General features: G+C 39.1%; 4 protein-coding genes across 4 annotated transcripts; 2 read left to right on the top strand and 2 right to left on the bottom strand.

Moving 5' to 3' along the window:
• Positions 1-817: 817 nt before the first annotated feature.
• anks4b (ankyrin repeat and sterile alpha motif domain containing 4B) lies at positions 818-4,229 on the bottom strand. The gene is made up of 2 exons (XM_034711914.1): positions 3,988-4,229; positions 818-2,406 (listed from the first exon to the last, which is right to left on the bottom strand). The coding sequence occupies exons 1-2, from the start codon at positions 4,146-4,148 to the stop codon at positions 1,269-1,271; spliced, it is 1,299 nt and encodes a 432-aa protein (XP_034567805.1). The 5' UTR covers positions 4,149-4,229; the 3' UTR covers positions 818-1,268.
• A 1,910-nt stretch (positions 4,230-6,139) lies between these two features.
• LOC117832116 (peroxisomal membrane protein PMP34) lies at positions 6,140-16,475 on the top strand. The gene is made up of 9 exons (XM_034711100.1): positions 6,140-6,518; positions 6,722-6,782; positions 9,094-9,160; positions 9,643-9,797; positions 11,009-11,125; positions 11,237-11,382; positions 12,647-12,742; positions 13,189-13,271; positions 13,378-16,475. Exons 1-9 carry the CDS (start codon positions 6,444-6,446, stop codon positions 13,523-13,525), a joined length of 948 nt encoding a protein of 315 aa, XP_034566991.1. The 5' UTR covers positions 6,140-6,443; the 3' UTR covers positions 13,526-16,475.
• Positions 16,476-16,746: 271 nt separating this feature from the next.
• dxo (decapping exoribonuclease) lies at positions 16,747-21,362 on the bottom strand. Its single transcript, XM_034711099.1, has 7 exons — positions 21,168-21,362; positions 19,444-19,907; positions 19,110-19,336; positions 18,669-18,888; positions 18,413-18,548; positions 18,185-18,279; positions 16,747-17,099 (listed from the first exon to the last, which is right to left on the bottom strand). Exons 2-7 carry the CDS (start codon positions 19,899-19,901, stop codon positions 16,970-16,972), a joined length of 1,266 nt encoding a protein of 421 aa, XP_034566990.1. The 5' UTR covers positions 19,902-19,907; positions 21,168-21,362; the 3' UTR covers positions 16,747-16,969.
• Positions 21,356-23,905, top strand: LOC117832117 (serine/threonine-protein kinase 19-like). The gene is made up of 7 exons (XM_034711101.1): positions 21,356-21,497; positions 22,001-22,096; positions 22,201-22,343; positions 22,430-22,665; positions 22,954-23,051; positions 23,183-23,330; positions 23,639-23,905. Exons 2-7 carry the CDS (start codon positions 22,003-22,005, stop codon positions 23,682-23,684), a joined length of 765 nt encoding a protein of 254 aa, XP_034566992.1. The 5' UTR covers positions 21,356-21,497; positions 22,001-22,002; the 3' UTR covers positions 23,685-23,905.
• Positions 23,906-24,132: the final 227 nt, after the last annotated feature.

Raw genomic sequence — 24,132 nt, 5'->3', positions numbered from 1 at the left:
ATTTTTTGAGTATCCATACTTTACTTGAGTATTATTTTTTGGGGAACTCATTACTTTACTCCACTATATTTGAAGGACAAATGTCATACTATTGAATCCACTACATTTCTATCAATGCTCTAGTTACTCACTATTTATGCTCTGAAGTCAGCTGATGAATTTTCTTCTCTGAAATCAGATCCCAAATACCGTAAACTGTTCGTGTACTGGTATTTGGTTTGTCTCAATGGTGTAGCCGAACCCAGGCCATATTTTAAGCCCATGTTTGAGGTTTTTGAAATAAAGAATGATTTGTATTGTTGTAAACCTCTGATCTGTTTACAACACAAAATTCATCACAGCCTACAAAACATCACCACCTAACCTGAGAAAGCATGTCAAGGTCAGTAGCTAACAAACGTGCTTTATTCCACATGAACGTTTTACACTAGTCTGTGCTTGTAGTAACTAAGTCACTGTTTATATTTCATGGTATACTTTTTTAATATGAAATAATGTTTTCTAGGTAAACATAACGTAGCAGAATGTACACCCATGCATTCTTGACTGCACTCAGGCTTTGTGAAAATACGTTTTGAGATATTCTAAAAAGTACTTTGAATACTTAAGTATTTTTAAAAGCAAGTACTCCAGTACTTTAACTCCAGTAATAATCTGAAGGAACAGAGTAATGTTTGACCCGGAGGATCTACACTTTGACTTAAGTAATGAAGACGTGTACTTTGTCCGCCACTGAAGGCAGGACCCCATTTGTGACTGTATGACCAGACTAATGTCTCCACAATGTCAGAAATTCAAGTACTCACATACACACAAACAGATATTATTCATTTATTTCACAATTATGTTGTAAACAGTCAAAATAATCTTAAATAAACATACAACAGCACATCAGCAAATGACCCTGCTACCATCAGTTCTTTTCTTTTATGTACACTCTAATTTTAAAATTTAAAAACCAAATCAATGATCACAGATTTTATTTTTTATTTTCTCTAAATTCTATTCTTCCCATCCCGTTTCAACCGGATTTATAGAGTCTGTTGTTGATATTTTGCCACTTCAACTCATTTTGTGATCAGTTGTAGCATAAACAGAGCAAAGCAGAGTCCTATTCCATCTATGAATATAAGTACAGGTTGGATCACATCCAATTGTGGTAATCATTAGCAGAGAAAGAATTAGCAAAATCATATTTTTTTAAAAAAGAGAATCAACCTATATGTTTAAATTTTAAGCAGGATTATCAATCTTTGTTCATGTTTAGATCACAAGCAGCTGTCCTTCATGATACCAGGAACCTCCAATGCGTTCTTTCTTCGTGCAGCAGCCTCCAAGATCTTCTTCCTAGGTCCCAGCTGGATGCGAATGCCCTTCAGGTCTTCATCAGAGCAGAGCATCAGCGCCTCCAGATCCAGGTGCTCTCTGTTGAATGCAAGGGCAAACTCTGGCAAGGAGATGGCTGACAAGAATACATCAAGGGGAGAGGTTTCCTCATCTTCATCATCATCCAGTCCCAGATCTTCCTGATCCCATGGCAGATCAGCATCACCAGTCTCCTCAAAGCCACCAGCGTCTTCCTCAGCCTCAAATAACTCGTTCTGAACCAGGTAGCCGAGACTTTCATTGGTCCCACCAGGGATGTCGTCTGACTCCAGCCCCATCTTCTTCATGAAAATCAGACCTCCAAGACCAGGTCGGTTGAAGATAGACTGTTTGACATGGCCTGGTTCTTCATCGTCGTCATAATCTCCGAAACCTGCTGTTCCTTCGTCATCAAACATGTTCTCTTCTTGCTCATTGAAGACATCAAGAAACTCTGGCTTGTCAGAGGCTCCACCCTCCTGTTTGAGGAAAATAACATTTCCATCCGCTCCTGATCTCTGCAGTGTGCCTTTCTCTTTCTTCCCCAGCCTCTTCTGCAGTGTGCCTTTAACCCTGGCTGTAAGAGAGCCGGACTTTTCAACAGCAATCAGCTTAGAGAACTGCTCATTGACACTGTTGATGGTGCCACCGTTTGAGAATCCTGATGCCATGCTAGCCATTGACACAGACCCAGTATTATCTGCTTCACGCTGCATTTTATCCATCTTACTCTGGTGCTTCTTTTGCACCTTCTCGCAGAGTTTCACTCGCTTCTCTGCTTCTTTGACCGCCTCCTTCTTCAGATTGGCGACCTTCTTTGGATTTTGGTTTGTCTGCTTGGAGGCAGCAGAGTCCAGGAAGCGCACACAGTCCATGCGGTCACGAGAGGCAGCTACGTCCATGGCTGTGTGGTATTCATTATCCTGAGCAAAAAGATTGGCGCCAAAGTTGACAAGGAAGCTGAGGATGTGCATGTGGCCGTTTGCTGCAGCGAGGTGCAAAGGTGTGTTTCCCCAGATGTCACTCCTGTTGGGGTCTCCTCTGTAAGACACAAGAGAGAGAGATTGGATTATATGAATAACTTTCTAATAAAAAGTCATGAACATAGATTTTCATTGGATAAGGATTCAAAGCTCATGTGAAAAGCTTTTGGCTTGTGATGACACAGGTTGAAACTTTTTGCCTTTTTAAGAAAGGATAGCTAAAGAGAGAGAGGAAATGTGGGGAGTAGAAAGAGAGGGACGACATGCAGCAAAGGGTCGTGGTCAGGAGCTGAACCAGCAACAAGGACTGTAGCCACAGTATATGGGGTGCTTTGACCAATGAATGGGAGGTGAAATCATTTTAACTCATCGATTTGGAGGATTATTAGGAAATATGTTTTGCATAATATAATCAGGGGCGTGGTTGAGCGTGGTGAGTCCGCATTTTCAATATGACGACCGCCATTCTTGGGCTTCAAACTCTGCTTCAGAATCCTGTGAGTGACGTCACTACATCCATGTTTTATACACTCTATGGGTACATCTGAGTTATTTCATCCATGTAAAAAATTAAGTGTTAAATAAAAATATGATCACGGCTATGGGGCCAGTCTATTTCCTGGAAGAGGGTAGCAACTTCCCAGAGGCTCTGCTGGTTAAATGATACAACTGAGTGTATTTTTTGATGCACTTTTTAGATTCACGGGATATAAAATTTAAACTTGTGAGCTTTGGAGGTCTGGCCGGGGTGGATTTTGTTTTCTATAGAGCCAGACTAGCTGGTGTATGGTTTCAAACCTTTATTCTAAGCTAAGGAGCTAGCCTCTGCCTCTGTATTGTACATGCTAACCATACATAATTGAACAATCTGACTCTGGAGAAAGCAGATAAATGTATTTTGAGAAATGTCAAACTTTTCCTTTTTATATGTGAGATAACATAGCTGTGGATAATTGGTAATTTATTAAGATTTAAAGTCCTCCAGTGCTGTGCCTCTTTGTCACAGCCATAAAAGTCTTGATTGCTGTATTACTGCAACAACTTGTCATAAATCCAAACTCCTGCTGCTGATGAGCAAAGCGGAAATGTTTTAGATAATCCTAGCCACGTAGGTGAGACCCATTAGACCCTACCAAACGTCTTTCCTACATTTGATTTTTCAGTGAGACTTTTGTGCTACAATTCAGCCTGTTTTCTGGTGTGCTGAATGAAGGGCGAAGGTGGGGGTTTGTGGGGACAGATAAAAGGCTCTTTTGTTTTTGTTGATTGAATATTTGGCCCAGCTCAGATGAGAGCACAGTCTAAAAGAGTGGAGTGACGTTTTAGCTCACAGTATTGTAAGAAATGACATGAGAACACAAAGACAAGCTGGCAAAAGTTACATCAAGTATGAATTACTATAAAACATAAGATCAGTTTTAAGGTGTTAGACATGAAATATTACTGTTGAATAATCATCAAAATATGTGTATTTTTCTGCCTTAGTGTTCCAACAGACAAGCTGTGGGGAAATGAAACATTTCAATAAGTTTCAGAGCTCTGAGGTACAAGGAGATAGAACACATGAAGATTATTTTAGTGTGAATAGATTTTATGTGAGATAAAGAATAAGTGACAAAAGGGAGTGTAATGCGCTTACTCTCTGCTGCATATGAGCTGAAGAGCATCGACATGTCCATGGAAAGCAGCCAGTAAGGTGGGAGTCATGCCATCCTCATCCGCAGTGTTCAGGTCCTTTCTTGTGGCCTCCTTCAAAAGGTCCAAGTATCCATCAATCGCTGCTTTGTGGTACCGAGACATCTCTTAAAAGAAAAAAAACTGAGAAAATCAAAACAAATCTGTCACTTTCTCTCACTTTTCCTCCCGTCCTCCGTCAGGAACAAAGACTGCAAACCCGAGCAAACAAAGTGATCACTGGGCGGCAACATTTCAACAACTCAGGGCCATAAAACAAAAGCAAAGTCCAGATCAGTGCTGTCAGCTGCACAGTTCCCTCTCACACACTTCCAGATCAGCACTGAGAACTTCATTATGAAGTGTGGTCACAGCACTGGTTTGTTCATAAATGTTAGGTAGTTTGTGAAACTGTTCTGAGATTCTGCACTATTTATATGAAGTTTAAAAAGTCAAGTAGTATTCTTTTTAACCTTTAGAGATGAACTTAAGTAAAATTCAGTTGTGGTTTCCCCCAAACATATTTAACACTAGCTAAAGTATCCCTTTGCAGAAGTCACTGTTTATTACCATAAAACCATGAATAATAGCCTGGGCATTTGTTTTGTTTTTTGTGTACATTTTAAATTTTGAAAATACTTTTGCCTTGTAAAGATGGAAAATCAATATCAAGTAATGACATTTACCTGAATACAAAAACAGTTCTAAAATAACATATCTCTCAGACTAGTTTAAAAGTGCAGTCCTGCTGATCCTCCTGATTTCTGAAGTGCATACTTGACAGCCAAACAGGCTCTTAATATTTCCTTGTGCTGCCATGGCAGTTGGTAAATGTGAATTGCGGTAAAGGTAAAAAAGTCAGTTACATTATTGCATTTGCAACCAGATAAAGTATGAATGTAAACAGCCTTTTAATTGAGACTAACATTACATTTTCAAAACGTGCAGCAACACCAGACTGATAAAAGGAATCCTACATTTAATTGAGACCAGATGTTATTTGAAGTTTTATTGTGTGTATTATAAGAAAAGGATTTCCTTCAATATGCACAAAAGCATATAAGAAGCATTTTAAATCTTGCCTTTCAGATTTGTTTTGATTTTCTCAGTTTTTTTATTTTAAGAGATGTCTCGGTACCACAAAGCAGCGATTGATGGATACTTGGACCTTTTGAAGGAGGCCACAAGGATGGACCTGAACACTGCGGATGAGGATGGCATGACTCCCACCTTACTGGCTGCTTTCCATGGACATGTCGATGCTCTTCAGCTCATATGCAGCAGTGAGTAAGTGCATCAGACTCCTTTTTGTCACTTGTCCTTTATCTCACATAAAATCTATTCACACTAAAATAATCTTCATGTGTTCTATCTCCTTGTACCTCAGAGCTCTGAAACTTATTGAAATGTTTCATTTCCCCACAGCTTGTCTGTTGGAACACTAAGGCAGAAAAATACACATATTTTGATGATTATTCAACAGTAATATTTCATGTCTAACACCTTACAACTGATCTTGTGCCTCGTGGCATGACGTAATCCGTACTTAATGTGTTTTTTGCCAGCTTGTCTTTGTGTTCTAGTGTAATTTCTCACAATACGGTGAGCTGAAACGTCACTCCACTCTTTAGAGTGAAAGAAAACTGTTTATGCTGGAGCAGGGGGCGGGGGTGTCGATAATAATCAACTTTACCTTCTTCATTATTATAATCTATCTGTTCTTTTGCTGTTAACTTTACACACTGTGTGTCAGGTGAATGGGAAACCTGTGTGCTTGGTGTGTTCGCAGCAGGTTTCGGGGCTTAAAGAATCTCATACTCGGCCCACTATGTGACTCATCATGGCGAAAATACAACAGCTGTTTTTCTAAAAAAAGTTTTTTGAGTTGTCATTCTCTATAGGTTATAATGTTATGATTTTACAGGTGTGGCCCATTTGAAATCAAATTGGGCTGTATGTGGCCTCTGAACTGAAATGACTTTGACACCCCCTAATTGATTATCACTGTAATGTCTACTGCTCTTCCCTTCCAGTCCAGTAGGGGGCAGTGATGTGTCTTAATGGTGCTAACACACGAAGAAGAACGTGAACAATAATTTGTCAGAGCTCCGTTAGAAGAAGAAGAAGAAGAAGAAGAAGAAGAAGAAGAAAAAGAAACTGTCAACCCGGCTTAACCAATGAATGGAGACTGGGAGGAAACATTGCCCGACACTCTTTTCTCTACATTGATTTCTGTCTCTGGGTTTGTAACTACCACGGTGTGAAGGCTGTGAATGTTTTCCCAACACCGCTACAGTTCCACAGCTTGAAAAACCAGACCGACCACAGGCTAACCCTCCCCCCGCCTCCCTCGGGTTGCTCCGCGGTTACTTTCGGTCGTCAGTCTGTGTGTGGTTCGTACAGGCGAGATACCCTGCTGAGATGTCCGACAATGGAGGCACGGCTATTGGCCTTCTGTCTTACGAGACGTTGGTTCATGCGGTGGCAGGTGCAATGGTGAGCAGGATAACTCAATTAGAGACTATTTAAACTCATGTGAGGTGTGAATGCGTGTCAGATCTTGTCTTGCTACACTAATACTAGTAATGGTGCTAAGAGGAAACATACACTGAAAATGTAAATTGACAGATCCCTTTGACTTGTTATTCAACAATACTTGTTTTCACAAACTGTTAGTGATTTAACGTTTTTTCTTTCAGGGGAGTGTGACAGCTATGAGCGTCTTCTTCCCTTTGGACACAGCCAAAAGTAGACTGCAGGGTGAGTTGGAGAGCTTATCATCTTGGGTAGAGGTTACCTGATAGCAGCAGCTCTAAACATCGTTGATTAACTTTGATGTGTTAAGGTTTACTGCATCATGGATTGAGGATTACTGCATCCCCAGGTTGTTTGGGGTTTATGAGTCAAGCTAACCACTTTAATAAACCCCTGTGTTTAAAGCCCCTGTGAGGAGTTGCTTGCTGTAAATGAAACTGACTGAAACTGCTACACATTCCTCTATATGACCTACCTATTAAAGTAAATGAAACGATCAGGAAAAATATTATTTAAGTTTTTATCTTATACACTTTTATGCTCTGTTGGAGGGTAGATGTCAAATGAAGCGATTTGCAACACGATGAAGAAACAGACTTTTAGAAATGTTGTTTTACATGTATGTTTGCAAGTACTGTTCTTATGTTAGAGCTGGGCGATAATTCGATAACGATAATTATCCTGATATAATTTTTCTCAATATAAATATAACAATTGTTCAATAAAATTTGATTTATTTAAACCTGTAATTACATCCATAACCACTTGAAACCATGATGCTTTCACTGTACTATCGAAAAAGATACCACTCTGCCCATAACCCTTAGTAACCTTACAGGGGAGTGCACTACTCCAAACAATACTCTACAAACTGATACACTGAATACAATTTGATTTGTTGTAAATTGAAATCAAATTATGCAAATGATCTCAACGTAAGAAAAATAAGAACATACAAACTAAAACTTCACAAAAATCTCATCTTACACAAAATACCTGCTTCCTGTTAACACCGTCAAAAATTAGGGATTCAAGAAGCTCTTCAGAAAACTAAATCCCAAGCTAACAAGCTGTCTGGTTTCTTCAATTTTCACTCAGGGGAAAAAATCTGCTTTTAAATTAAAATTAAATAATGATTTGATATTTATCGTGATAACTATATATTGACTGTTGTGAAAACCTTTGGTGTGATAACATCTTTTTCAATATCGCCCAGCTCTATCTTACGTACTCGTGTCATACTGTAGTATTAGCATTTTTTGCTTCTTAATCAGGAGAGACAAGTTAGTGAAGTAATGATGATATTTATTTAACAAAGCTTGGGTGGTTTTGAATTTATGAGGTTGCATAAGATGCGGAAATACATTCATGATTTATTGTCAGAGTTTCTTTGGGGATTGAACTCTACATGGAGATAGGGTGATCGAAGGGTGTCTGCCCTGAGCGGAAGCAAAACCTATCCCCCCATGGAGTTAAGACACTGGTGGTGGAGGCGATGCCAATGAAGACGCCTGAGGTTGATGACATGAAGGAGCTGATCAAAACTGTGAAGACTTGGTGGTGATGATGATGAGATGGCTGAAGTTGTTTAAGGCTGGTGATGCTCAAGGACTGCAAAAACTGTGCAGAGACGGCGATATTGCGGTCGATGTCGTCTATGTTGTCTATGGTTGATGAATTTGCCAAATCTCGGCAGTGATGGGGAGGTGGAGGGTATGCATCAAGTGAGAGTTGTATTTAAAATGGGCAGCAGTAAAATGATTGGCAAACAATGAGGGTGTGTTGCCCTGCTATTGGATTGGTAATTCCAGGTGATGAGAACAGCTGATGACCATGTGTGAGTGCGCATGTGTAGAGGAGTGAGCACAATGAATGAAGTGAAATAAACTGTGAAGTTGCATGCAGGGTATAGTCTTCCTGTCTGAACTTACACTGGAGCTTCATAAAACAATGAATGCATTACTTTAAATTGTAACAGAGCACTTTTACTTTGTGGTATCTCTACTTGAACTTAAAGCTTCGTTGAGACACTTTTTGTTAGTATTGGATTTGGCACCCTGTGTGGACAAACCACTACCTCTTATTTATTTGCTGATCTTGTCTGTAGATGTGGGAGCTGTAGTGGAAATATCTTATTCTGACTTTTAATTGTCAAATGTATCACTTTCTGTGGGTCTGTGCTGTGGGAAATGCCCACAAAGCTTGTTTCTGCAGGATGCTGCAACTCACTTTGTCTAACACCTACCAGGCGGCAGAGCTTAAATAACTATTTAAATGTAAGTCGCAAAAAAGCATTCAAATAACTATATAGAAATGATAGATGTTGTAACTGGTAATCTTTTTTGCTTTTTCAGGTCATATAGCGGTATCAGTATCAATTTCAGTCTGTTTCATAACCATCTGAAAACTCCTCACAGGAGCTTTAAGTATCAGTGCTGTGATGACATTTCTTTCTTTATCTTGGGTGGAGTTTCCTTAAAACACTTACCATGCTGAAAGATGTCTTCCTGACTTTTGACAATTTCTTGTTTTTCAGTGGATGAGAAGCGAAAGTCTAAGTCTACCCCGGTCATTCTGGCTGAGATAGCAAAAGAAGAAGGGCTGTAAGTATAGTTTTGTGCGATCACAGAGCTGTGTAAAATAACGCCAAGTTATTGCTTGTTTTCTGAAACCGAAGCTCTATGGTTTAATTTAAACAATTAAGTGAAACTTAGTATTATCATTGTATGAATAATCAGTAAAATCAATGTTAATAAGATTTAGATTTTTGATTTATTGTTAACTCTCATGTTTTCCTCGTTTCCCTTTCAATATAGCTTCAAACACTTCCTGTTTCAAAATAAGATAAAGTGAATACTTTGGAGGTTTTGGAAAGTTATTCACATTTAATAAGCTAATTAAACAGAAGTTAGCATGTCACAGTTTTTTGTTTTAGACATTTTAAAGACAGAGTGATTGATTAATAGAGTACTTAACAGATTTGTGGGTTATAAAACACATTTTTAGTTGCAGTTTTAATCTCACCTGCTCACCTTCTGACCAGACCATGACCTTTAATATGACTTTCCTCCATCATGTTTCTTAGTCTGTCTCTGTACAGAGGCTGGTTACCAGTCATCTCCAGCCTCTGCTGCTCCAACTTTGTCTACTTCTACACCTTTAACACGCTGAAGAGGCTTAACGCAGCTGGACCGGGCAAGTCCAAACCCAGCACAGACCTGCTCATGGGTGTCGCAGCAGGTAAATAAATACACTGTGTACTTGGTATTATAACAATTGAGCTAATGGCAAAAAGCAAACACCAAAGGAGTTCAACATAATAGTCGAAGGCACATCTTGTGAAACACACAAGTAAGTGAATATGTAAAGGGAACAGGTTGTTTTAGGGGATTGCCCCCCCAACAGGTTAAGCAGGACCTGGACATGAAGTGGAGGGACCATATCTTAACCTGAGGGGGGCTCCTCTGCTACAACAGCCATCTCACTGCACATTATCCTGCTTCTTACATTCCTACTGATTTAATAAATCTATAACTGTACACCAAATATTGATTTTGAAATAATCACATTTCTATATAATAATATTCAAGTGAAAGTAAACTCTGTAGCCTTCTTAAATGAGCTACCTAAGCTGTTTATACTCACATTTAACCGAACAGTTCCACAGATGGTGGTGAAATAAAACACGGTGAACAGGTCAACTGGGTCAACAGGTGTTTCTGCCTCGACATGGTCAGCCTGTGACATTTTTTCATCCGTTTATCCGTCCTTGAACACAGCATGATCTTACACTGTTTGTTTAGTGTTGACTTCCTGAGCCATCCTGTACTTTGAAGTTTGATGTTAGTATTGAAACCTGACCTCTGTTTATGATTATAGTTAGACCACCACGGTCTGTGATAAGAGCCTTATCCGTAGTGTGCTGTCAAGAAATAACTGACCTGACGATAGAGGATTGACCAATCAGAATTAAGTATTTAACACAGCTGTGTAATAAAAGTGTTCCAGTAAATTATGTGTAACCCTGATGACTAACAAATCATTCAATATACTAATTTAAGTGTTGAAAATCTGAGTTTTTAAAAACGTTTTAAACAAATTTTGTCAAAGTAAGAAATGTGACTAATGACTTTTTAAAATTCTAACCTGTCTTTTATTTGGTCAACTAGTAGATGAGTGAATGGTGCCGTAAGATGTAATACAATTTGTGGAAATTGTCCATCATGGTTTCCTTGAGGCCAAAATAATGTCTTGAAATGTCTGAAGTCTGAATCTCACAGATATTGAGTTCTTTGAAATACAGAAAATAAAGGAGCATATGATATCCTCACATACAAGACTGCCACATAGAGTAATCCTCAAGTAATCCCAGCTTTAGTTTACATTGATGTTTAAGTGCTTTTTTTGACCTGTGACTATGAAAGCAAGCTGACAATCTGATGTTCATGCAGGGGTGGTGAATGTGCTCCTAACCACTCCCATGTGGGTGGTCAACACTCGGCTGAAGCTGCAGGGGGTCAAGTTCAGGAACGAGGACCTCCAGCAGACCCACTACAGGGGCATATTTGGTGAGTGATATGTTTTTTTTATTTGTTTTATAGTCCAACAGTTCACATGTGCTCTTCTTGTTACTGTAAAGTCATTAAACCCGGCTCTGTTTTGATGCTCGTCCCTCTCAGATGCCTTCTCACAGATCATTAGCAAGGAGGGACCACGAACTCTGTGGAACGGCACTCTGCCCTCTCTCATCCTCGTCCTTAACCCGGCATTACAGTTCATGTTTTATGAGGGGATGAAGAGGAGGGCGGGGAGAGGAGGGAAGAAGGTGAGAGGAGATATGAAATACACTGTTGTGTTGATCCTTGAATTTTAAAGACACAGTTACCAGTCTTGTTTCCTTTTGACTGAGTTTTTTTTAGCTTTACTCAAGAAAACACAGAATTCTCTTTTATCTCTCAACAGTTTTTATAAGGTATAACGCTTTTTTTTCCCTTAAACTTTTAGTCATTGTCTTCCTCACATTTTTCTTTAATTGTCTTTTATTTTCTTTCCTATCATCTGCTGTTAACTATAATATACTTTCATTGGTTGTTTGCCGCTACCATAACTAAATCAATATATGATTGATACAAAAGAGTCAGAATCAATTGTAACTGGATAAAGGTTCATATCTTTTCGCCACAACCATTCTCCTGTGAGCATTGACGTGACAGAAAATCTGCAAAACTCAGTTAAATGCTCTGTTTCTTTTTCACTGTTTTCTGTTTCCACAACTTAGAATGAACTATTGAGGGGTAAAAAGATTCTACACAATACTGTAGTAAATATGCAATGTTGTTAGTCAGGAGAAATACAATTACATAATTTTGTTAAATAAGCAAACTTACAGTTGAATGTAGTTGTAAAGTGATGTCCTAAAGTTACAATAACTTCAAAAAGATGTCAGTGAATTTGTTGAATGTGAATCTTCTAAGTTAGCACACCAACATTTGCTAATTTGCTCTGAACACTAAGCACAGCCGATTGAAGAGATTGCATCTTGTGATGCTTTTTCTTTTGACATTTTTATTGCCTTACATTTGGGCTGCTTTATTTCCTGCATTGTGAAAAACATGTTTTTATTTTGAAATGACGTATACGCTGCTTCAGATAGTGTAGATCACAGGACTTATTGAAATCCAACTAAAAATACAGTTTAAAAGTATAAATGTTGAATGTATTGCCACACCCTGAGGAGGCATCGATATATCTTGGAACATCAGTTTTGAAAATGTGTGACCATCTTTCAAAGGGAAACTACACTAAAGGACTGTACAAGTTAAATTATTGAGACACTTCTCTGGGGATCATCAGTGTGAACCATGTATGACTATTAAATGTGATGTCAGTCTCTCCTATAGTTGATGAAAATGTCAGTGTGGAGTGAACTGACTGACCTACGGTTAAACTGCCTCCTGGAAATGCATTTGTTCTGTGTTGATTGGTCTAATGAGTCAGTTATTTCTGATATAATTGGCAGGATGTTTTTTTTTTTGGTTGGTGCAATCATATTTTAAGAAAATCAAATGAGTCTTTGTCTTCTGTTACAGATTTCCTCAGCACAGATCTTTCTTATTGGAGCCATTGCAAAGGCAGTTGCTACCACAGCTACATATCCTCTACAGACAGTCCAGGCCATCCTGAGGGTAAAAACTTTGTTCTACAAAACTTTATCCTTTTCTTTTTGTTTTGTTTCTTTTGGGGAGAGGGGGGGGGGTTACATTCTTATTAGAGGTCAGGACAGTGGACAGAGGAGGAAACTGGGAGTGTGCGAGGGAATGACTTTTGGGAAAGGGGCCATAGGCTGGAACCGAGCCCAGGCCACTTGCTATATGGGCGCACAACTTATCCTGCCCTCATCCCACTTTTTCTAGCTTAATGAAAATGTCTGGCAAATAAGTCACTTTTTAAGAAATGAAGTTTTTTTTTATTATAATAGTATTACATGAAACACTCAAAACAACAATCACTAATTATATTTAAAAAAATGTCAACCATACCTGTGTAGAATTAGACCTTATGGTATTTTCTTAATTGAGTAATCATCAGATCTGAATAAATGAAGATGAGTCTCTCTATGTTTTCTCATCAGTTCGGACAGTACAAAGGTGACGGTAAAGGCGGTGTGATTGGAGGCATCTCTAACATTTTCGCTATGCTCATGGACAGAATAAGGTGAGTGCATTTGAATACAAACACTCCACACTCAGGACACAGGCAGCATGCTGTTGAATTCGTCCTGCTGGCTGGTCATTGATGAACACTTTCCCCTTCATTACAGGAGGTATGGTGTTTTTGGTTTGTACAAAGGCCTGGAGGCAAAGCTGCTGCAGACGGTGCTGACGGCTGCACTCATGTTCGTTGTGTACGAGAAGATCACAGCTGCTACCTTCAAAGTCATGGGTCTGAACAAGAAACTGAAGCACTGAACGTACAGACTACGTTGAATACAGTACTGTCTTAATACATTGGCTTCATTAGATTTAATCAATGCCTAAGAAATAAGTGTTCGTTACGAGATGTTGTAATCAGAGATTGGATTGGTGCCTTTAAATAGCCACAGATTCTCACACTCAACCAAAACATGCAGCATAAGCAGGTCAGGGTGTATTACCTCTAATCCCCTCTTTTTCTTAACCTGTAGCTGGTTCTTTTTTGCAGATTGACCTTAATATTTTGCCACGGATAATTATCTTTTGAAGTGGTCCAAGCGACTTACAAGAGCTCATTTTAATTTAAATTCAGGGCAAAGAGAGGCAGATATCAGAAGCTTAAATGCAGTGCTGAAGTGGCTCCACTTTAGATGAAATATTGCAGGCAAATTAATGAGTGCTTTGCTTTGAACAATGTCATCACTTCTAAAGAGATTTATCTGCGGTTGGTTGAAACTATAACTCGTGAAATTTATGAAAAATAATAGGATGTAACAAATCACTAACTTTGTCTAACACAGTGATTCACTTTCTTGTCTAGAATAAAATTTTGACAAGACTGATATCACTCTCAATGTGACCGATGATGCTTTTAATTAAGAAGCTAACATGAGCTGCAAGCTAACTTAGACTTTACATAAAGGCTGTAAATGGAGTTGCAAAGCTAGTCTGGCTGCCTTGGCACAAAGGTACAGGAAATTCACCCACAAGCAACCCATTAAGCAGTAAAATGTTTCATGTAGTTTGGTATATTTTTACAGAATCAAAGTGCTGAAAACATTGGCTGTAAATAGAAAGGATAACATGCCTTCATTTATACCAATTGTTAGCTTTGAAGCTAAAATACCGTCTCAATAGACGCTGGTGACGCTGATGCTGGCAGAAAAGACCTGGCTGGTTGAGTGGTGGGACTGACTTCACACCCCCTCTGCTAACCCTAATGCGTGATGTTTAACTTACTGATATAATGCTGAAGATCCCTCAGGTGGGTAAAGTCTACAGCAGGAAAAAAAAGTGAAAAATGTCAGCACTCGCAGTAAAGCTTAAAGCTGCTGTCAATTTCTAAAATTAAAAGTTTTTAACTGAATTGGGAGTGCTGACATTTTTCAACTTTTTGTCCTTTTTGGGTCAGCACCGGGTAATTTTTTGAGTAGTTTCGAGTGAGCATGCCATTTCTTTGTCTTCTGTCCATCATGATCTTCTTAACATCAACTAATGACTGAAAACAAAACTTGTCAGAAGATGGAACATAAATCAGCATCATCAGAACTAACTATAAAAACAGACACTATGTTTGAGAAAAATGTATTTACATATATTTAAATTTTCTAGTTTGACCCATGTTCCAATGGTTTATGACTTATACTACAGCTAGTCAGTAGGGGGAGCTCTGAACCTTTTGGCTTCACTGTCAGTGAACACTTCTGACGTCTATTTCAATATACAGTCTATGTTTTGACCCAGTTGTGAGGCAACTCTTGACAGCTCCAGGAAGTGACCACTTTGTTCCAAACTTAATTTAAGCAAAACCAAATTCCCATATCATGTCAAGTACAATACATGATCGAAATATAGTACAAAACAATTACATATGAATAAATAAGAGATGTAGACAACACGTAATGCAGTTAAAGAAAATGTACATAAAATGTAAGTATTGAAATTACACTGTGATGATAATCCAACTGTAGAAATATCTCTAAATAGTTGTATGAAATCAGATATTAGGTTCATGCGGTTAGAGTGTTTAATTAATTACTTGACTCGTTTAGAAAATCAATTATTTTTTTCAGATTTAAACCTCAAGAAAAAAGTGGAAAAAAATATTAGCCAAATGTGTCGCTTTTTCTTTAACATCCGGTGTTTGATGCAGATGTTAAGACCAATATCGCGCCCTCTTACATTAGTGGCACTTCGACTGAAGCCACTGGACGATTCTCCACACACCCTGTTTTATGTGTTTACTGTGCACAGAGAGAGGTTTATGGGAACCTCATGAAATTCCTGCCAGATTGACTTTTATTTCTTTCTTTATATTGTGCAGGCCTGATCTACGCACAGAGTAGCAGTTCTAAAAGTAGTACAGGGCTTTCATTTATATTCACAGACCTGTGTGTAAAATCCCAAGCCATAAAATCCTTTGATTTGAGCGATTAATATGTATTGTGTAAAAAAACAAATTAAAAGTGAGCTAACAAGTATTTAACCCCACACAGTTTGAGTGTTCAAATACTGCAGTTGGTACCAAGTGCCTCCAAACTCTCATAAAGTAACTGCTCTCTAATCTGCTGTATGTGCTTTAATGACTGTTGATGATTTACATGGACCCATGCTGCACTTCACTGTGTACTGTCCTCATGATTGTATTGGTGTGTGTATAAACATGTAGTCACACAGGTGTCTTCCAATACATACCTCTGCATCATGCTTTGTGTAGAGCAGTAAGGGCTTTTTTTATTTACAGTATTTGTTTATTACAGTAATATTTCTGTATTGTTGACATATCTGCTGCCTAGGAGCCATCTCAGTGGATTCATTCCTCTTTATTTCTGTTGAAATGTTTAACATGTGAAGTTAAACCATGACTAGCTGTTTACCAATCCTCACTGGTAACTGTACCTTTTAAAGATCACAGACTTTTGATTGTTCATTGTATCAACAGCCTCCTTAAATGTATGTTTACTGTCGCTTTGTGTGAAGAGCACATGGCAGAACTGATTTATTCTAATTAAGATCACCTGAAATTAAGCTTTCACATGTGTCAGGTGGACTAAACCCAACTAGTCTTGATTAAGACTTCTAGGTGTGGATAAAAACTGAGTTAAAAATGAAATGAAACTAACAAGAAGGAAAATATCAAAATCGAAGGATGACAGAAAAAGCAGCCATCTCTGATCAAAGACACTGACATGAAGTAAGGGAGTCATGATGACCAAATGATGTTTATGTAACCATGACCCAACATGGTTCATTTTCCAAACTTAATGATGGAGGTTTGTGGCACATTTGGACAACAGTCTAGATTTTAAAGTTTATTTTGTTGCCAGTTTACCTGAAGATATTTTGTAAATGCTGTTTAACACTTAAAGTCATCATCATGTATTGACATCTTTTTTTTGGTAACATTTACTTATTTGTTTTAATTGACTTAGCACTGTTTGGGGTTTAAATTATTGTTTGTAACAAAATAATAATAAAGTATGACAAAAATACCAAACTGTCATTAGTGTTTTATTTAAAATCACTACATGCCAAGTAAAAAAAAGGTTGTTTTTTTCTCACACACAATTAAAAGACACAAAAATGCCACCAGACCACCAAAGTAAGGATCAGTGACATTACATTCACAACAAGTCGTGATGTAGTTTGATTAAAAAAAAGTCCTCCAGTGGAGGTCAGATTAACAGTCCCAGTTGAACTTGTCTTAGTTGTAAATCAGGACTAATGGAGTGAGTCGTGACTTCTTGTCATCTCCTCCACATACCAGTGAGGCAGGAAGGAATACTGGGAGTCTCTGTGGAGGGAGTAGGTCACATCACCGTGGGGCTCGTAGCAGAACAGGTACACCACCCTGAAAAGAGAAACAAGAGGATACCCAGTGTCAGACATCATGGACATTAATTAAAATAACTAGACTGTATAAATAATGGACGTAGTATCCGTGACCGTCATCCATCTGTTTCTGAAGCGCTGTTTTGAAGCCAATCGTCGGCAAGAACGATATTGGATATGTTGAAGCCATCTAAGTGTGTTAGGTCTCTCTCTCCTTCTCTCTCCCTGTCCCTTTGTATATCCTTATGTAATCTTTCTTTTACTTTCTCTTATATATATATTTTTAGTCCACCTAGGTGTGCACGCCCTCTTTTACAGAACATGATATTAGCTGCCAATAAAAGATAGGCCAGAGTTCTAAGAGGGATGGTGATGGTTGCATGCACACAGTCACAAGCACAGAAGAAAAAGGTTTTCTTTCTTTTCTTTTGCTGCAAGAATAAATTGCATTAATATTTGACAGTTTGTGACAAACATGACACAAACCAGAAATATATATGCAGACAAGAGAAAAAAAAAGAGAAAAAAAAAAAAAAAGGGATATGTTGAAGCCAACCTAACTGCTGTTGAGCTGTTGTGAGGTAAAGAGGCGGGCTTTGTGCCTCCTAGCCAACAGCTACAGTGTTCCCACCTGTCAATCAAGTCAGCTGTGCCTCTCATAATGGAAGACTCATAATCTTAATATCTTTGAAATTGCTGCATTATGAAAAAAATTCAACTCTGTACAGTATGTGCTGATCAAGAAATGAGCTATCCACACTACACTCGTCTTTTGTACCAGGCTGTAAACGATGTTATTTCTGCTATAAAGATCGGCTTTTTTGAATTTCCGTGTATGTGGTTTCCAGTAATTCCGGAGCCAGCCTCAAGTGGACACTCAAGAAAACTGCAGTTTTTAACACTTCCACATTGGCTTCAATTCTCGCGGTCAGAGGTCGCCGCTTGTATATAAATGATAACTCCTGTCACTGATGGTCGTGTTTACTTTAGGTCATACAGAGTGGGAATTTTCAAGCTCCATCTAAAAGTTCTTCACTGAAGCTTTAACAACAGAGAGGACAAAAGGCTTGCAGGTTAACAGAATTCTTTGTTTTTGCAGCTCACCTTGGATTGTCTTCAGTCACTGTTTGCTTCACAAAAGATAGAAAGTCACAGCAGAAGTTCATACACACTGTTGGCTTCCAGCAGTTGTGTTCATTCTGGAGAAGGAAATATTTATACTTAATATTGTATGGTTTTAATCACTCATACATGGCTTTTTATCATCAAAATCACCACTCAGATGAGTTTTGGGTTATAAGTTGTTTGTCATCGCTCTCAGCTACACGGCACCTTGATGAGATGGGAAATCTTCGAGATAGGAAACGTTTCCACGCCGACAACCACTCCTTCATGATCCCTGAAGCCCGCCACGACCCGAGGCACTCCAGGGAGAAAAGACTGAGCCCACCACTTGAGCAATTTGAACCTGAGGACCAAATCCAGAAAAAATGAACCACCATCATAGACAGCTCAGAGTGGAGGTGTACAAAACATCCAGCAAAACGCAGAACATCACAAAGACATGCATCACTGTTTCAGCAGGTACCTGTGGAAGTTACTGCGCTGTTTTGGAGTGCAGATCTCTGCAGAGGTCTTCAGCTCGATGTAGCACGCAGGAGGACCCGGAGCATTTGGATCCTTATCCCGGCAGTCCACTTCCCCTGAGAACAGAAGTCTGTGTTCTGCGAGTCGAGTTTGCACCACGGTGCAGAAAGCCTCGTTAGTGTTCACCACCCCGCCCGGGTCAGGTGAACTGTGGATGTCATCTACAGGAACGGACAAAGGTGAGGCATAAACATTTTATCATCTGTTTTTACTCTGTGAGTTTTATATGATTCTAGATTCAAAGTATCATATGTCAGTGAAATACTTCATCTGAACTGATGTGGGTGGTTTATAGATATGATGACTTGTCCATATTTAAGGTCTGAAAGAAAACAGACCAAACAGTAGTTAATATAATGATGGATTGTATAAACCTACCAACCTGCACATGCGTACTGCTCAAACTTGTATCCCCAGTACATCATCTCTTCATGCCTCTGAGTGCGGTTCTCTCGTTCCCGCAGAGCAGCCTCTGTTTCCACTTCACTGATGTAAAGCGTGCCTCTGAACAGTGTGACCGCCAGTAACCAGCCCTCTCGTGCTTCATAGGGGGTGGTCAGAAGCTTGGTCAGGTGACCACGCCATGTCACAAAATCCACATCTAAAGCACTGGGAGAAGAGGAGGTTGATGAAGAGTATGCAACAAACAGGATATGCATTTGACTGGGATGATAACCTGTTCAGCATAAAAAGGGGTCACACAGTACGACACTTACCATGATTTGGTCGTGGTCGGCTTGGAGTTGAGCTTTGACCTATTGGCCAAAATCCACCGCAGGATGTGGTCCAGTTTCTCCTTCACGCCATCATCTCTCTTTCTGAAACGATCCCTGTACCCATCCTTTAGGTCAAAATTAGGCGTTTTGTCTGGTTCCACATAATATCTCAACTTCCTGGCGTCATTAAAGAATCTACGCTCTGAGTCAAGAGAGAAGCTTCCTATCTCCACCGGCTGTTTGTACACAGGAAAGTCTCTTTCATACAGTTCTCTCCTGGTGCTCAAACCCCGAGAGCCAGTTGGGTTTGGCCCAGACTGGTGCTGGCGGTGATGGTTTGGTCTGAGGTGTCTGCTCTCATAGTGACTTCTTCCACTGGCGCCCCCTTCTCTTTGATAGGATGACTGGCGTTTTCTGTGGTAGCTGGAGTTGGGGTGGTGATATTCGTGCTGGTCCATTGCTACCTGGTTGCAAAAAGATCAATGACACAATCATATGACAATCAATCACTTCTTAATGACCTCCCTGCCCAAAAAACTTATAATGCTGTCACTCATTATCACTTGTGGTGACACAATAGGATACACTCACATCAATGCATTGAATCAATCACATCACTTCTGTAATAATCTCTGTAATAGTTGATTATTTATATTCTTCACGTGTAATTTTTTGCACATTACATGGTCAATATTTTGCATACACCATAATTACTCTGTCATTCTAAAAACAGGTTTGTTGTTCAAATTCCTTTATGGTGAAAACCTACTGACTAGAAATCCACTTTTGCATGCTAACACTACTCTTTGCATGTATAAGACATAAACAGATTCATTACCATATTGTCATTCCGAATCTTATCTTAATTTTTAACAATATCTACCATTGCACCACATACTAAATATTTGTGTATTATGCCTTAAAGCTGCTGTTGGTATTCACAGAGTAAACATCTATTCAGAGAGAGGGACTTCGAATGTCAACACTATCCCTCCCAACCAGATTTTGTCTTAGCCCCCCAACACAGATCGGCGTGTGCAGTCATGATAGTGCCGGACTCATAACCAATCGGAGGACATAGTAGGGGCTGCCACTCGACCAATCGGGACAGAGGATCGAAGAGTTTCTCTGATTGGTTTGTGATAACAGGAACGAAGGGGAATAATAACATTGCTTGATACAAAAGCATTGAAAAAACACAGAGATTGGCCATAATCTCAAATTACTTCAATTAATGATGAGTACCGATGGGTATTATGACTTTTTTTCCAAACCCAGCAGAAAAAAAGAATCGTTTTTTACCCCATTCCTACCAACAGCACCTTTAAATGTATTTCAATACCACCTACTATTGCACCACATGCTAAATATTTGTTTATGCCTTAAAGTAATCATCAGGGTATCAATGAATTTGCTCGTGTGCTCACCACTGTAGTTTCATTTTTGTAATCAGAAATGCATGACATTGAACACATCATCATGTATTGGGTAAACAAGTGTCTTTGTTACGTTTCTATGAATTCAGCTTTATTCATGATGTGCATGTGTACAATTGTACGTAAAGTACTATGCAGAAGACGTTTTGTAAACAAACATTTGCTGCTCGAAGGCAATGTGCATGCTTTTTAAAAGATGGTGACAGAATATTATTATTTGCCCTTTGGTTTGCTAACTAGCTCTTCTGCAAGTTATCATCACACATGGCGGTTAAAACGAAAACCTACCACAAGCAGCACAGACAAAATTTGCAGCTACCGATGGGTTTCTGTCACTGCAAAGTACGTCCCAATAGTAAACACGATTTCCTCAAGGAGCGAAGCGAGAACACAGCCATAGATCATAGCTAGCTGGCAGAACAGGCTAACAGAAAAAACTACTTCCGCATGCAGCCGCTCATCCAATCCGCTTGGTGGCAGTAGAGACACTCTCAACCTACCGAGGGCACATGAAGAAGACTATTAAAGTTGTTTGTTGGAGCTGAGCCGTTAACACTGTATTATTGAACGGGACTAAAGCTATGTAAATCTCGTATCGCTGCTATTTGTATCAAAAAGGTAAGAGTCAATGAGTTGGACTAATTTGACTTGTTAATATAATCTAATATGTTTAGTGTACACGAAATCTGCGTTAGCTAGCTAGCCGCAATAGCCTTGCCAACATGAGTAACAGCTTAATGAATGGGACCATGAGATGTGTGATATTAAAGTGTGTTTATAAAGTTTTCCTGAACGTGTGATTTCGGTTTAAACAAGGGGAAAATGGTTATTTATATCCGGGACTTGGAGTTAAATCTGCTCACGTCATCCCTGTGAAGCACTTCAACGCCTTTGTCATACAAAAGGAATAATATCCAGTTACTCCAATAAGTTGCTTAAAGTTTGCTGTTTTATTCAGCAAAAGTTTTCAGATGAAGGTATTCCCATTATTGTTTACATTGTTTTCCAGTTGCGAATAAAAATGTCATGGAGGGCTGTGGATTTCAGTTGTTCTAGCAGCTGTCTTGGTGAACAGGTTCAGTCTGCAAGTCATGATCTCTCTGCCACGATTTCTCCTCCAGGCATGAACCGCAAACGGGCTCTGATTTCAGACACTTTCAAGATAAAGAAAATAAGAAATGACGCTGAGAAGTTTGGAGCTGTCCGTGAAAGAGATGGTAGGTGTGACCTCCTGAAAGGCTGTTTTATTTTTTGGTTTTGTTCTGATCTCATAAAAAAAAGATGTAGGATTGATTTTTTTGTCCATTTCTTTCCCATGCAGGACCAACTGATATCAGATCCACCCTCGAGTACCTCATGACACTGTTCCCCAGGAAGCTTTTCAATGACACTTTACCTCAAATTGTTCTGAAGCACCAGCTCTACAGCATACACCAAGACAAGACTTTGGTGGACAAGGAGCTAGTAAGATGATTCTTCACTGTAACAAAGGTTATTTGTTTAGCTGTTAATGTGAAAATACAACTCACTGTTTTTGTTGTGGTCCATAGAATAAACTGCGGGAACAAGGAGAGCTGCTGATGTTCCAGCTGGGGTTTGATTCAGAAGCTTTTGGGCTGATTTTCGCTTCAGATTACAAGGCCAAAGTGCAGGCTGGAGAGGAAGGCAGAGAGACAAGAGCTACAGTGGAAAAGTTCTTGGATAAGGTGGTGTCCTCCTGCACAGATCTGAGCTTCAGCAAGGACAAGATGCTCAAAGAGTTCCTCTTCTCAGACACAGAAATAACGTGCGTTAACAACTCAAGTTTTGTTCTTTTTCAAAATGTATGTATATTTTTCTTTTTTCCACTCTTGTAAAAGTTTGAATTTTCCTCCCAAAATACATCACTGTTTGAGAAACATGTATTTCATAACAGGATTGGTTGCTTGAAACATGACTCAGATCATTTACAAAATATTCATAGATATTTTTGCAAAAGACAAAAAAAAAATGTAAAACTTAAATGTTTTCTGATTGCATGTGAGTAATTAAATAAAAAGGGCTTAAGCACATACTTTATTTTCCCACTGTATAGGCAGCTGGTTAAGTCGGGGGTCCTGACTGTGAGGGACGCAGGCAGCTGGTGGCTCTCCATTCCCAACTCTGGCAAATTCACCAAGTACTTCTTACAAGGTGGGTGTTAAGAAAAACAGATGGCACACTTGTATAAGGGTTCTAACAGCCCTTGTACTGTGTTGTGTAAACTTCTAAATTCTACACAGATGACAGGAGTGTTAGTTTTCCAACCATCTTTTTCCTGTTAGGTCGCAAAGCTGTGCTCGGTATGGTGAAGAAGTCCAAATATAGCGAGGTCTTAAAGGCAGAACTGGAGGAGCGACGAACAACCGTTCAAGTGAAATTCCACATGAAATACCACATCCACGACATTGTTGGTGCAGAGCTGGTAGAGAGGTATGTTTGGTTGTACGCAGGTTGCATGCTACTCAACCCAAATAGTGTTTCTTCTTTGATATGGTGATTGACATTACGGATTTAAAATGTGTGCTCGTAGTTACTAAAACCTTCAAAAACCACTAAGGTTGATCACCCTCCTTCAGGAAATGTGCATTAAAACACAGCTTTGATCACATAAATCTTAACTTTCGTCCAACTGATGTTTTTTCCCACCATCTTCCAATGATTCTGAAATATGACTCATCTTGGAGCAGCTGGTAATCCTAGTCAGTGTTTTTAATTTTCTTTGTGTGTTTTCTTCCCAGCATATCGACTACATCAGGGACATTGTTGAGATTTGTTGACTCCTGAGCCACCACCACAAGACAGAGTGATTGAAGTCTGAAGATTAAGAATAAATTACATGTACAAAGATTGTTTGTAAAATATCTGCCACTGAATTAATTTAAGTTTTCAGAATTTTATTCTGTGCCAAATGTATTAAATAAAACCTTGTGGGTTTATGAATTGTCAAATGTTGACCTGATCTTGCCAGGTTTTTGATTTGTCTTGAAATAAAGATGGTCTTTTCCTTATGGCTGAGAGTTATGATGGGTGTTTTCTTTAAATGTAATTTGTCAATGTTTAGAGCAGGGGTTCCCAAAATGTTCAGCTCGTGACTCCCCAAAGTATAGACTCGCAACGCCCACAGTCCTTTGAAGTGATTAAATGTTGCCCCATACTTAATTTAGCTGATCTGCAGAAAATTAGTCTACCTACATTTATACGTGGGGGTAATTCAGGTTTCGTAGCTTTCTAT

This window comes from Notolabrus celidotus, chromosome 20 (genome assembly GCF_009762535.1).
Source record: "Notolabrus celidotus isolate fNotCel1 chromosome 20, fNotCel1.pri, whole genome shotgun sequence".
In the NCBI taxonomy this organism is placed as follows: domain Eukaryota; kingdom Metazoa; phylum Chordata; class Actinopteri; order Labriformes; family Labridae; genus Notolabrus; species Notolabrus celidotus.
Note: the sequence above shows the minus strand (reverse complement) of the source record. Positions and strands in the feature narration are given on the sequence as shown.